The sequence below is a fragment of the Triturus cristatus genome, chromosome 5_2, assembly GCF_964204655.1.
Source record: "Triturus cristatus chromosome 5_2, aTriCri1.1, whole genome shotgun sequence".
Classification (NCBI taxonomy): Eukaryota; Metazoa; Chordata; class Amphibia; order Caudata; family Salamandridae; genus Triturus; species Triturus cristatus.
Window position 1 is genome coordinate 801,019,618 of NC_140588.1, and position 13,897 is coordinate 801,033,514.

General features: G+C 41.0%; 1 protein-coding gene across 2 annotated transcripts in view; it reads left to right on the forward strand.

Moving 5' to 3' along the window:
* The window catches only part of HTATSF1 (HIV-1 Tat specific factor 1), a 235,764-nt gene that overhangs the window by 30,112 nt on the left and 191,755 nt on the right, over positions 1-13,897 (forward strand). Inside the window, exons 1-2 of one of the 2 annotated variants that reach the window (XM_085607951.1) lie at positions 10,807-10,884; positions 11,467-11,589. The exons of the other annotated variant lie outside the window; for it this stretch is intronic. Of the exons in view, the coding sequence (XP_085464077.1) occupies positions 11,563-11,589 (27 nt within the window). The 5' untranslated portion in view covers positions 10,807-10,884; positions 11,467-11,562. Of the gene's footprint in view, positions 1-10,806; positions 10,885-11,466; positions 11,590-13,897 lie in introns of those variants that run through there. 2 annotated transcript variants of the gene reach the window in all.

A 13,897-nucleotide genomic window follows, 5' to 3' on the forward strand; every position in this document is an offset into this window, starting at 1 on the left:
CATAGTGAGATGTTATTGGATAAGGTCCTTCTGATGGTTTGGAAGGAAAAGCTCTGAGTAGGAGAAATTCCAATTTTGAGCCCAGGGAAGTCCTCACACCAGCCTGATACTTTTAGTACCTTTGCCTGGTCAAGAGTTTTACCTTCAAACTTGGCCTTTGTTTTTGGAGCTCTGAATCCTCCAGCGGGGCAAGACTGCGGCTGTATCATATGAGTTTTGCAAGGCCGATACTTGCTCGCCGAGGGTCATCTGAATCTGATTTTGTACTACTGAGAACCTACTAGCTGGAGAAACCTTTTTCTTAGCCCAGCGAGGTCACGCTTTGTGTGGATAGGCTGGGGTGGTTCATCTTGGTCCTCCTTAGGTGTTGACATCCAAAAAGATTCTAAGTCCCAGCTTTTCAGGAGTGGTATGAGAAGTCAAGATAGATTCCAGACCTTGGGAACAACACTGGGGGGGGTCAAGACTCGCTCCAGCAGAGGCCACCTGCAAGGCCCAGGTCAGGTTCAGTTGGTACTGGTCAGATGGGCACTTCAAGGAAAAGTTGTGTTGCAGCAATTTGTGACCCTTTAGCTACACATGAGGTCAGCAAATGGACCCTTGGAGTCCACTTCTTTGCCACGGGTAGAAGGGGTAACAGGACCAGTCCTTCAGGGCTCCTCTCAGGTCACAGACACACTCTCCAGTCTTCTTTGTTCCTCCGCCGGTCCATAAAATGTTCTGAAGAAGTGACCTGGGGTGCCACATTTGTGTCTGGTACCAGCTAATGGGTGGGGGTGACTCCTGTCACCCCCGTAACCGATGGGGTAAAGGATCCTCTGGGTAATAGGACCACTTTTTGCACTGGTCCATGTATCTTGTACTTTACCTTGCTGCTAATGTTTATGCTTGGCTGGCATTTTAATGGGTATTTTTATGGATTGTTGTCTTTAGGTATTTTAATTTCATTATTTGTGCTTTATTATTTATATTATACTGTATGTTGTACATACTTTTATGGCTTTTCGCTTTTTGTTATTAATTCCTGGGGCTTAGACTGGACTTTGGACCAGCCCATTATTTGGCATAGTTGTCAATAGCTTTCCTTCCTCTTCTCTTCTGTTTGTTATTTTATTTTTGAAATATCGTTATTGTGTTTCTTGGTACAAAAGCACGATGCAGTTCTGGTAATGCAATAACAATAGACTAAGTGCCAGTAAAATAGTATGTGGCAAAGCGACCTCATACGTGCAAATAAGAGCATCTATCCAGTAGGGATAAAAAACATTACATTGAAAATAAACTCGACTCATTCAAGTAGATCATGTTTTTTACAACGCAAACTGTTATATTGAAATTAAATGTACTTTAATGAAAATAAATTCTACAAAGCATAGAACTTTTACAATGCTTACATTAACATCACTACATTGTTTGTTTTGAATGTAATTCTATTATATTTAATTCCCTGCTTGATGGTTGCATAGTCACTACCATTTGGCACGCTGACACAGTGACCGTGCCAGTCAGTGCTTTAAATGGGAAAAAAATACGTGCAGGTACTCATTAAAATGAGCTAGAGGTGCGGCAAGTGGGCGGGGCTAGAGGCGGCGCTACGAGAAGCTATGATCATACATAATGACTTCTGTACCAGTTGCAGCACATATCAAAACACATGAGAAATTGCATTTATGTCAACAAAACAGATTAACACAAAATGAAAGCCAAACAGGATGATATGGTAACATTTCCTTGCCTTGTAATATTTGCTACTTCTTAATGCCATCCTGGTATTTGTTGTTGTTTGGCACAATACTATAAATTCTCAAGCGTGCACACACGCACACGCACACGCACCCCTTAAAGTATCCCCTGAGAGTGTCCTGATTCTCTCCCTCTTTCTCTCACAGAAGAACAGGCACACACACACAAGCAGGTAAGCACACAGCCATATGCAAACACTCACACAGTCTTGGGTGGGATTAAAGCCATTTTAAACTCCTTACCTCCCATGGCTTTTTTAATAGCCGCTGTCAGTCTGCTTCCTCCATACCTGTGTTTGCACAAATCGAAACACAATAATGTGAGGGCCTCCATTGTCAAACACAGTGTGATGGTGAACACAGGGACATCATGCAGAAAACCCAGCGCAGAATAGTTCAGCCGCAGCTCAGCTCAGGAACACAGTGGGCCTCGGCTGTCAAATAGGTTCCAACGCTGACAGCCTAGTGCTCACCAGCACTTGCAGCCAATTCATGAGTACCGGTATTGTCCTCACAGTAGAGAAGTGCAGTACTTATAGTGATAAAAAAGAAGTCCGTACCTGTGAGTGCTGGCCTATTTAAAGCACTTTAGAAGATCAGGGATGAGGGAGCTAAAAGATCCGATGATCCATTCGGCTTCCTAATAGTCATACAAAATCAAGGGGGAATGGATCACTTGTACCTGCTACCACGGTTCAGGGATTGTATCCGTCTTAGAAAACCCTCATTCACTATAGGCGGTATATCTTGATTCTCCGCCCTGGTCATATACGGGACAGCATCATCATTGGGTTTCTTTTATGCTTCCTCCACCTGGAGGGAACCACTGGTTATTTCAGTGGTGATCAGAAATAAAAGTGAGGGTGCTCAAGTGAGGTGAGTTGGTTAAAAAGACAGTCCTCATGCCACCTAAACTTAAGACTTTATTCAGTTTGGAGCATGGGGAAAGGGTAAAAACAGTGTCGTGTGTGGTAGGACGTGCTATGAGCCCACTGCACTGATTAGTCCATGGTGATGGTCGACATGTTTCAGGCCCTTAATTGCACATGTGGGTCGGGGGGCTTTCGTCAGGACCTAGAATGTGTGAGGGAGATGGATATTGTCCAAATCCTGGTTTTAGTTGAGAGAAAGCTTCTCTGAACAGAGGTCGATAGTACCTAAAATATAATGTGAAAGAAACAAAAGGAAACAAAAAAGAACAATTCTAATGCGTAAAAACAATGTCTCATGGTGATGATGATGATCACTGTTCAAATTGGTCATAGTATACATAGTATACACTATAATAAAATAGAAGCAAATGAGTAAATGGCAATTCTTTAGTACTTTTTACGTTTCTCCATAAGGAACAGCTTCAGATACCGTTTAGGTGAGCTTGTCGATATTTGAAAAAATGAATATATAAATCGCGGTTGCTTGCTTGCTAAGACAAATCATGTTAGTGGGACACACCTTGGTTTGCGATTGTGTTGTGAGTAGCGTTATGAACGTCGCATTAAACTTTCCACCTGTTCGTTTATATGCGTCTTTCAGACGTGGAGTTTGTGCGCCAAGCGGGTGGCTTCTAACAAATCATAAACATAATGTGATGTCGCTGTAGCTTAAGATGCTGGGGTAGCGGAGGGCGTTAATATTGAGGCTTCTTATGATTACGAGTTAAAGTATAAACTAAGACCCATATGCATACAGTGTCTAGATGCATGTTCGTGTGGTGGTGTGTATTTAATAATCATGCAGATTAAGTGACCCCGCTGTAACTCAAAAAGAACTTTGTAAAGGCGTCAATATTGCAGAACATTTGAAAGGCAATCAGTATGGTGGTTGAGAAAATTAATTGGTGCATACCTCGGAGAGTCCTATTACGGGCTCCTTCGGGAGTTTATTGGAGGCGCAATAAACTGCTGCAAGATTAAGCGAGTGGATACAATTCTATATAAGTATATAGTACAATACGTTCCGTGTGCTCCTCAGGCGATGCAGTCTCTATGCTCTTCGTACCATGTTTCACAGCTTTCCGCAACTTGTGCTGATGCTGCCTTCCGGATCCCGGGTTTCACTACGGGTAAGGCTCGAATGCCATTAAATGACTGAAGAAAGTGAAGAATGACTTGGGGACGTTGCGGTAAAATGCATAACTCGTTTTTTTTTTTTTACAAAAAAATGGGAAGCTGTGGTGTGATACCCCATCTTTTAAAAAAATTATTTAAAAAGATACAAGGATTCAAGGAGTTAAAAGGGGGTTGGGAATTAAGTCATTGATTGGTTGTAACACCTATTGGCAATGATTTTCTTGTGTTATCTCTATGCAAAGTTATAGGTGATCATCTGATGCTGAGCCAGGGAATATTATCATTCAAACCTATGAGATTCGTTTTTAGGCGGTGCACCCATCTTTCTTCCTTTTCAAATAGTATTTTCTCTGCGTTTTCGGTAATCCCTGTTTAGGCTTCAATGATGATCCAGTGAAGGTCATGGACAGCATGTTGTTCTTCAATGTAGTGGGTGCTCATTTTCGTGGTTCCTCTCCTGCACTTCACGTTGCTCCTATGTTCACAAATCCTTTGATTTACTTTACGACAGGTCATGCCAGTGTACCTGAGGTTGCAAGGACATGTAATCATATAGATTACATGTGTCGTGTTGCAATTAGTGTGTTGCCTCATGGTCCATTTTAAATCGGATTTTAGGTCGATCGTCTTTGTGATGGTGGTTAGTTTACAAACTGAGCAGTGTCCACAAGGGTAATGGCCAGTAACTGGCTGCATGTCCCATAGAGTGTTGTTCGTTCCCCTTACTCTTGTTTCTCGAGGTCGTGTATGGACAAAGATGTCCTTATAATTCCTTGTTCTCTTGTTGGCAAATCTCGGTTTTGGCCAGTCTAGTGACCCTGAAGTTAGTATTCGCCAATTCTTATTTATGATCTTTTTAATTGCGTTACTCGCTATGCTGTACGTAGTGACGCAGGTCACGAGATTGGGTGTAGACGTCTTGGGTATTGATTCTAACAGACTTTCTTGTGGTTGGTTTCTAGCTCTCTTCTGGCATTCCTTCACTGTCTTGTTTGGATAGTCTTGTCTTGATAGTTTGGAACAGAGATCTTTTGCTTGTGTCTTGTACTCTGTCAGTTCACTGCAGTTTATTTTAAGGCGGAGGAACTGACTGTATGGTAAGTTTTCTCTGAGCGAGCGTGGGTGGAAGCTGTTGTAGGAAAGTAGACTGTTTTTTGCAGTAGGTTTGAAGAAGGTCTTGGTTTTGATGGTGTTATTCTCCACGTATATGGTTAAATCCAGAAAATCTAGTTGTTTTTTGTTTGCAGTGTAGGTGAATTTTAAACCTTCATCCTGTGTGTTAATCCACTTGTGGAAATTTTGTAGACTGTCTTCTGTACCCTCCCAGAATATGATGATGTCGTCTATGTACCGTTTCCAAAACCGTATTTTAGACAGGAAGGGGTTGTTGTTGTTCTGGATAAACGTTTGTTTCGAAAGCACTGACGTATAGAAGTTCCGTGGCATTGTTGATACAGTGTGCCGTTGTACTCAAAATAGTTTTCTGTAAGGGCTAACCTGCAGCACTCTAGGACGAAGTGTCTTGGTGTTTGGTGATCCCAAACCTGGTCAAAGAGTAGTTCTTCCAGTGTTTCCATCGTCTTTTGTTGGGGTAAGCTTGTATATAGGCTTTCCACGTCTAATCCTACCAGGATCATTGTGTCATTTGTGAATGTTTGCTCTTCTAAGAGGTTAAGTAAGTCACAGGTGTCTTTAAGGTAACTTGGTTTTCTCTGTACCATGGGTCTTAGATAGTGGTCGGCAAACTGAGATAGTGGTACGAGAACCGACCCTATCCCTGATACGATTGGGCGGCCTGGTGGTGGTCTTCTCGCCTTGTGTATTTTGGGAAGTGAGTAAAAATAAGGTGTTCTCGGTGAGTTGGTCCTTAGAAAATCAGCCTCATTTTTTGAGATCCATCTGTTTGATTCTGCTTCTTCTACCATCAATTTGATGGTTCGTTGTAATCTTGGAGTGGGGTCTGTTGTTATGATTTTGTAGAATTTGTCATCAGAATGTAATTCGAGGCATTGTTGGTTGTATCCTTCTTTACTCAGTATCACAATACCGCCGCCATTGTCGGCAGGTTTGATGATGAGGTCTTTGTGTTGGCTCAATTCATCGAGTGCTTGTTTTTCTGCTCTGGTTGTGTTCATGAAAGGTTTTCTGATTTGTATTTTTATGTCTTTTACTTCTTTCATCACAGCTTGTTCAAAAGTCTGGATCTCTATTGGGACTTGGTGATTCAAGGGGCAGAAAGTTGATTCTGGTCTTAATGCGGTATCGCCAATGGCGGGGTCCTCCTTCTGGTCTTTAAAAAAGACCTTGAGCTTCAATTTTCTGCAGAATTCGGCAATCTCACATTATGTCTTGAAAACGTCAAGTGGTGGTGTTGGTACAAAACCTAACCCTTTATTGAGAACACTCTCCTGGTCTTCGGTAAGGGTGATGATGTCTGTCAGGTTGATTATGAGTGAGTTTGCTTGTTCCTGGTTTCTCTTTCGTTGTGTTCGACCTACTCCTGGTTAGGATTTGTCTTTCTTGATCTGTCCAGGTTACCCCTTTCCTCCTTCCCCTTTGGTTGGGTTGGCCTCTCCCTAAAAAAGGCGGTTGTTGCATGTATTGTCCCATGAATGGTGGTGATGCTGTTGTGTAGGGGTTCATCCATCCATGATAGTTTGGGGCGAAAGATTGGAAGAGCGGTGGTGGCTGGTCTCCGTAATGCGGATTACGCCATGTGTTGGGTCTGCGGTAGGGGTGGGCAGAATTAGCAAAATTCACTTTCGCAAACTATCGCGAAAATGTTAAAAATCTCCGCAAACATGCAGAAATATCGCGAAGACGCAGAAGTTTTTTCCCCGCCCGTTCGCGGTATTTTCTGCATGATCGCGGCTCACCAACTTACCCATGCGGTTGCTCACGGGCGTGGCCATCTTATTTTCACTTGTCTCGCGGTGCATGATCATGAGACGAATGACGTGATCGCGCGACGAATGACGTGATTGTGCGACGAATGACGTTAATGCGGGCGCGAACAGTCGCGAGACAGCGCAAATGGCTACCAACAATCCAACATCTCGTGGAGAACGCGACCGGATCGGGATAACTTGTCGGCGAACGCGGGGATTCAGTTAAGGCGATCGCGCGCATGCGAGAATGTATTTTTTTTTTTTTTTTACAGTGCGAGCAAGAAAAAAATTTCCGGTAAGATGTGGATTGCGGAAATTTTGACATTTTCGCGCTCGCTGCGGAACGCGAAAATGTCAATTTATAGCAATTTCCGCAAGCGGAACGGGATTTTCGCCCAGGCCTAGTCTGCGGTGTTGTTGGCGTCTCTTTGATCCTTTGTTCCTATGTGGTTGTCCTGTTTCTTCACCACTCCAGTCAGAGTTGTCAGAGGAATTACTGCTCGTGTCATATTCTTTGAGTTTCAGGTGCCTTGTAATCTTCCTTGCTATAGGGGTGCATTTTCTCCATGGAAAAACGCTTCAAATCTTTGCTCAGTTTTTGTATTTTGTTCTGTGTTATGTATTCTTTGCTCTCATTCATTTCACGATTGATTTCCTCCAATCTCTTTTTGTACACTGTGATATGTACCATGTTCTTTAATTTCGCCTCACTTAGTTGTATTTTGATTGTTAAAGCTTCAGTTAGTCTTGTCGCGGTTTTGATAATCAGTACAAGGTAATCTCTGGTGCATTTCCAGGAGATAGCTGACCTAGCATTTTGGAAAGACTGGTCTTGGAGAAAAATACGAGGGGCATTGTGAACCCAGAGTCCTCTCGGTGCTGCGTTCGCGCGAATATATTCAGTGACAATTACGCCATGAATAGCGGTTCTCACTTGTTCCTTTTTTGTTTCAGAGAGGTCATCCCAATCATTGTTTTACACCAGGGTTTGGGTCAGGTCGGTGTCCTGTAGCAGTGAGGGTAAAGAAAGAATTGCATTTATCTCCTCTGTTGAGTAACTTAAGCCTAAGTTCTCAGCCATCATTAAAAAGTTTTTTCGTGAAGAGGCCAATCCAAATTGGTGGCTATTAGAGAGAACAGTGTCTCTTGGAAGGATTTTCAGAAAATCCAGAAAATATCTCCCACAGCTGTGCCCTGCTTAACGTTTAGAAGATCAAGGATGAGGGAGGTAGAAGACGCGATGCCAGTGCCATTTTTCCTACTACCAGGCTCTTCCTGTCTCTTGCTGGTTCCGTGTTTTTACATCCACTTGCCTCTCATCCTTACCCAGCCTCTAACATTTCTCTTAAATTGTTTCACTGGTTTTTTTCCCTACTTGCCTCCAGTTCTCCCCTCCATGCTGTACTCATCCCCTAAGTTTGTCACCTGGCTACTATTTTGTTTGTGCGTGCGTGTGTGCGTGCGCGTGTGTGTGTTTGTTTGTTTGTTTGCTTTCTTTCTTTCTTCTTTTTTGGATATGTTTACGTGCTAGCCAGCAGCACGTTAAGAGGATCCGTTCCGCGAAGTGTTGGCATCTTTGCAGCTGTTTACCCGAGGGATCGGAGATCGCAGGACCGCCACAGCCCGTGTCTTGACGGGGAAGCGGGAACACTGTATCCCAGTTTCATGGCCCGGTTTGACTTTGGTTTTGGGGCTGGAACGTTGGGGACCCGAGAGAATGCTGGACTGTCATTCACGGGATTGCTTCACATCTACAATATCCCCACCGCTTGCCAGGTATTACAGCGTTTATTTTAAGACTGAACATTTTGGCTCCACAAACGGTACTTACCAGACTATTGCATCATGGGAGCTGAAGTTCACAGACATCGAACTTCAGCTGAGAGCGATCAATAGGAGGAGCCAGCTGACCTCCCCTGATTGGGAGGACCTGAGAATATCAAGGGTGTGAAGAGGAGGATTCCTGATCAAGCTAACGGCATCTGAAGAAGGCAAGACGCCGAAATGCATTATGCCATACTTAGCTGTCATTAAAGCATTCCCGAACGCTCCCCGCTGTGTCCTCTGGCTTCTTTCACGGAGGGGTCTTTGTTGGATGTATATATCTATATCTATATTCACTGAAAAAACCATAGGTTTCACACATGTTATAGTTAGCTGGACATTTTACTGATAAAAAACCAATGAAATTCCCCCGTTATAGTTAGTGCAGGCAACTACAACTCACGCGACCGCAATCCTCTGCTGATGCTAATACTGTATTTAGACACTTATTTGCCTATGTCTTCTTCCATTAAATTTTAGCTATACATATATTACAAATATTTTTTCATAAAGACACATATGTCATCAGCAGAGGATTGCGGTCGCGTGAGTTATAGTTGCCTGCACTAACTATAACGGGGGAATAAGCCTGTATTCTCCATACGCGTTTCGGGAACAACCTCCTTTCATATCATTTATTGGTGTTGTTTCATCGACGACATCTTCATGGCAAATGTTGAAATTGGATCATGATCTAGATGCATATGTGTCAAATAGACCACAAATAGTATATAAAAGAGGTAGAACTCTAAGAAATATACTTAGTCCCTTGGTCATCAAAAGCCCTGTTAATATCTGAAAAACCTAAAGGCTTTTATAAATGCACAATGTGCAGTGTCTGCCAGTTTGCAGAGAACAAGAAGAAATCCTTTTGTTATAACACCAAGCAAACACACTACATACAGCAATTTATTAATTGCAATACCAAGTATGTGGTATATTGCATAATCTGTAAGTGCAATTTAATATACGTTGGCAGCACAATAAGACCGCTCAAGGAGAGGATACAGGAACACATTAGGGCTATTCGCAATCAAAATGAGAACTATCCCCTAGCAGTGCATTATAAAAATGTACATGCAAACTCAGAAATTCTGTCATTAAGCTTTCATGAGATTGCTATGGCAGAGATGAATTTACGTGGTGGAGACAGAACAGCAGCACTCAGAAAACTTTAGGCCAAATGGTTGATCAAATTGCGAGCAGTGGACAAGGGGCTCAATATTGATCGTGAGCTCCATGTGTTTCTGCAAGACTAATATAATGTTGTTCCGTTTAGGAATAATTTATATGTATTCTGTGACCCTAGAGGGGATTGTTAATTACTATGACTGTGTGGAGGGACTAATTTTGACTACTATGACCATAACAATCTATGTCATATAAGTTTTTTCTTTGTCATCACATGAGAATTATTAGTCTTAAATATAATATAAAGTTAATGGTCCAATGGATATTGTATGAAGTACACCTACTGTATATATACATCATGAAATAGTTTATGGTTTTAATGTGGTTTAAAAATATGTGAAATAAAGAATTGCAGATCAATAACTGATTGATTTTTAATGATTGATATACAGTTCTTGTCAATATGGTGATACAATGATGTATGTCTGTGATACAAGCATATGTTATTTCACTTGCTATCGTTTGTATCTTTCCAATCTGGTGTTGGGTACTGCTCTATCTCTAGCTAACTGATCAAGTCATCATCTAGCCTCAGTTATTTCTCTTGTTCTTACTATTACCATAATGTGGCCCCTAATTGTGATACATTATTGATACTAAGAATATCGGATCGGTTTATATATTTTTTGAAAGGGGATTTCGTATTAGTTCCATCGTTCATGGACTCCATATTATAAATATTTTCTTTCTTTCTTTTCTTTTATGATTGCATGGGTATTATCGTTTGTCTGTGGTCCTTTAGCGATATACTACATAGTAGGTTTACTCAATTGTGGGGGATTAAATATTTTATCCTCTTTTTAAAATATTGCTGTATATTCTTTTTATTATAGGTCTGAATATGCCCGGTATTACAATTTGGGCGATAGCTATCAATAATTAAGTAAGATTAAAATGGCCGACATTGTGAGGATTTTGTCTTTGGCCCGGTTACAGTCCTCTTTTTGTGTTGCCCAAAAAGGTGAGGTCATTTTTCACGTGACGTGTAAGCCGGGATCGGCAAAGATCTAGTCCTCTGTTTATGCTGTTTAAGAACGTGAGGACATCTATCACGTGATATGCGAGCCGGGATTGGCTTGCCTATGTTTAAAAATGCATCGGACGCTAGGTACGTCTGTTTGAGTGATTTAATTGTTGGCGGATCGGCCACTCGTTAAACATGAATTAAAGGTGAGACAAACGAGTATGATGAATGGAAATGAGCTTAGACACTTATCCCAAGTTATTTGTATTAGATAGACATTGTTTATAATACAAGTGGGTTTTAACTTGTGTTTAATATATTAAGATGGAAAAGGTTGCTGTGCATGTAAAGTGTGCCTTACTGAGGGTGACACCCAGCACATATTTATGTTTTAAAGTAAGGGAAATAAGATTGGTATCTTATTTTATATGTTGTGAAGTATGAAATCAATTGTGATTACGATGGACTGTTGGCTAACATTTATATATAAAGCTTGGCAGTTCAAGGATTGGACCATACATTCAATGAAGGATAGTTGTTTATTTGAATGGTGTTTTACTGAAGATATTGATATTTTTATCACCGGTTTAGGGGCACATTTTTCTTAGTTTTGGGGTTCTTATACACAGTGATGTTTGTAAGTCAATACATTTGGGCTAAAGCTTTAAGGTCTATTGTTTGGACATTAGGAGATGGAAAGAGGAGTTGTGTTTAATGTGCAATACTGAAGGGGATATTAGATTATTGTCCGTGGGTGCTAACTGGCCTATACTATATATTTTTTTTAGGTCTTAACATATTAGGTTGGACCGTGTGAAATTACTAATGGAAGGTGTCTATATACATTGGACAGCGATACTTTTACAATCCCTATAGAGACTCACATGGAGAACTATTGCACTAACTACAAGGTGAGTGGGAGCAATAAGAGGAACTATAATTATAGGACTATGGTTATATATTTTCTAACTATGATGTACTTTTGATATGAGGTATAATCAATGCCTCAGTATGGTCCTGTCACCCTACGTTTTGAGAGTGTTGGCTATTGGTCCCATCTCGTGGTGTGTTAACCTCATGAGCAGTAACCATTTGATGTTATAAGATTATTCTATATTTTAAATCAACCCTTCTTGAGGACTATAGGTATCAATAATGGGTTTATACTTAGTCTATTTTGTTTTGTCTTTTTTGGTTATATTCTTATCTCCTATATTGAAGCCACCTTATTTGATAGTTTGAGTTATGCATTTTTTGTATATAGCAAAACCTCTTTTTGTCTTATAGAACTGTCTTGTGTGAGCGCGTCGATTTGATTTATTGCAAGACGTGACGGTTTTTTAGGGCTCGCCTGACCCAGCGCATGCGCTGGTCTGGCGAGACTTATTGAGAGGGCTCCAAAAAGTGCCAGCCTAGAGCTACAGTGCATGTGCGCGGGCGCGCACGCCGCGCTTTGCCGCGATTGCTCTCACTTTCGCGGCCGCAGGGCCGCTTTGATGTTTGATCGCGATCATTTTCACTTTCGCGGCCGCTTGGCTTAGCCAATAGGTCTCGCTTTTGGGACCTTATAAGTATTTAGTTATGCAACTGTTGCATGACTAAACACTTATAAGGTCCCAAAGGCGAGACCTATTGGCTATGCCAATGCTTGTTCTATTTGGGCCCAGTTGTTTTGCTGATCGATTTTCAACATTCATGGTGGGTTTCGATTGTTCTTCCTTTTTTCTTATTCTTCATGATCACGGATTTTGGACACTGTCACTGATATATGCTTGGGCATATATTCAATTATTCTTTTCTATGATCACTCCTGCACACTATTGTCTTTTTGGAGGAGCACAGAATATATGTGGTACATGCTCATGTCACATTTGAGGTATGTTTACTTGGACACATCACTTTGTGGTGATCTGGGTTTTTTGTTTATTCTGATTTGTGTGAAATACTTTCTGTATCTTCAATGTCTTGCACTTGGTGCTTTCATTAGCAATGGTGATGGCATATCAATAATACCTATTTTAACTATGTGGTTTGTTGGGTAATGAGTATCATTGTATATAGTGTTATTATGTAATGTTTTTTGATATTCCAGCCTTTCAAAAGTCTTAGAAAAAGACGAAATATGTGTTTGCTGGCAAGTTCTATGCTGGAAAAAAGTTTTTTTATTCATCTATAACTTTAATGAAGACTGCTGAAGAGCAAAGAAGATCGTCTTACTCTTTTGGATTACTGTCTGAAGTGATCTCATTGAAGGATTACTCTTAATGACGAGGAGATATATATATATATATATAATTCACTGAAAAAACCATAGGTTTCACACATGTTATAGTTAGCTGGACATTTTACTGATAAAAAACCAATGAAATTCCCCCGTTATAGTTACTGTAGGCAACTATAACTCACGCGACCGCAATCCTCTGCTGATGCTAATACTGTATTTAGACACTTATTTGCCCATATCTTCTTCCATTAAATTTTAGCTATACATATATTACAAATATTTTTTTTTCATAAAGACACATATGTCATCAGCAGAGGATTACGGTCGCGTGAGTTATAGTTGCCTACAGTAACTATAACGGGGGAATTTCATTGGTTTTTTATCAGTAAAATGTCCAGCTAACTATAACATGTGTGAAACCTATGGTTTTTTTCAGTGAATTAGCAAGGTTTTTTAAATGCTATTTCCTAACTATAACGTGTGTGAAACCTATGGTTTTTTCAGTGAATTTGTACGGTTTTTTAAATGCTAAGTTACTTTACGCCATTTGTGGCGTGCGCGCCCACTTAACGCAGTTCGTTCCGTGCACGGTTTTTATCAACTTTAATAAGCCCTGTACATTTGGTGGCCTTCGGCCACCAAAAGCACAGGGGGTGAGGTCAATGTGGATAGTGTTTTTTTTATTTCGATTTTATAATTTCATGTTGCCAAAATTACGTTTTTTTTCTCTATTAATAAGCCCTGCACATTTGGTGGCCTGCGGCCACCAAAAGCACAGGGGGTGGGGTAAGTGTGGATAGTGTTTTTTTTATTTTTATTTTTTTACCGTAAGCGTACGGTAAGCTTACGGTAAGCGTACGGTAAGCGTACGGTAAGCGTACCCCGCGAAATTGCCGAAAAAAAAATAAAACCGTTTTTGCTCTTGGGGGATGTTTGGGGACTCCCTCAACATGACTATGTGGGAGGGAGTTGTCAAAACAGCCCCGTAACATGTT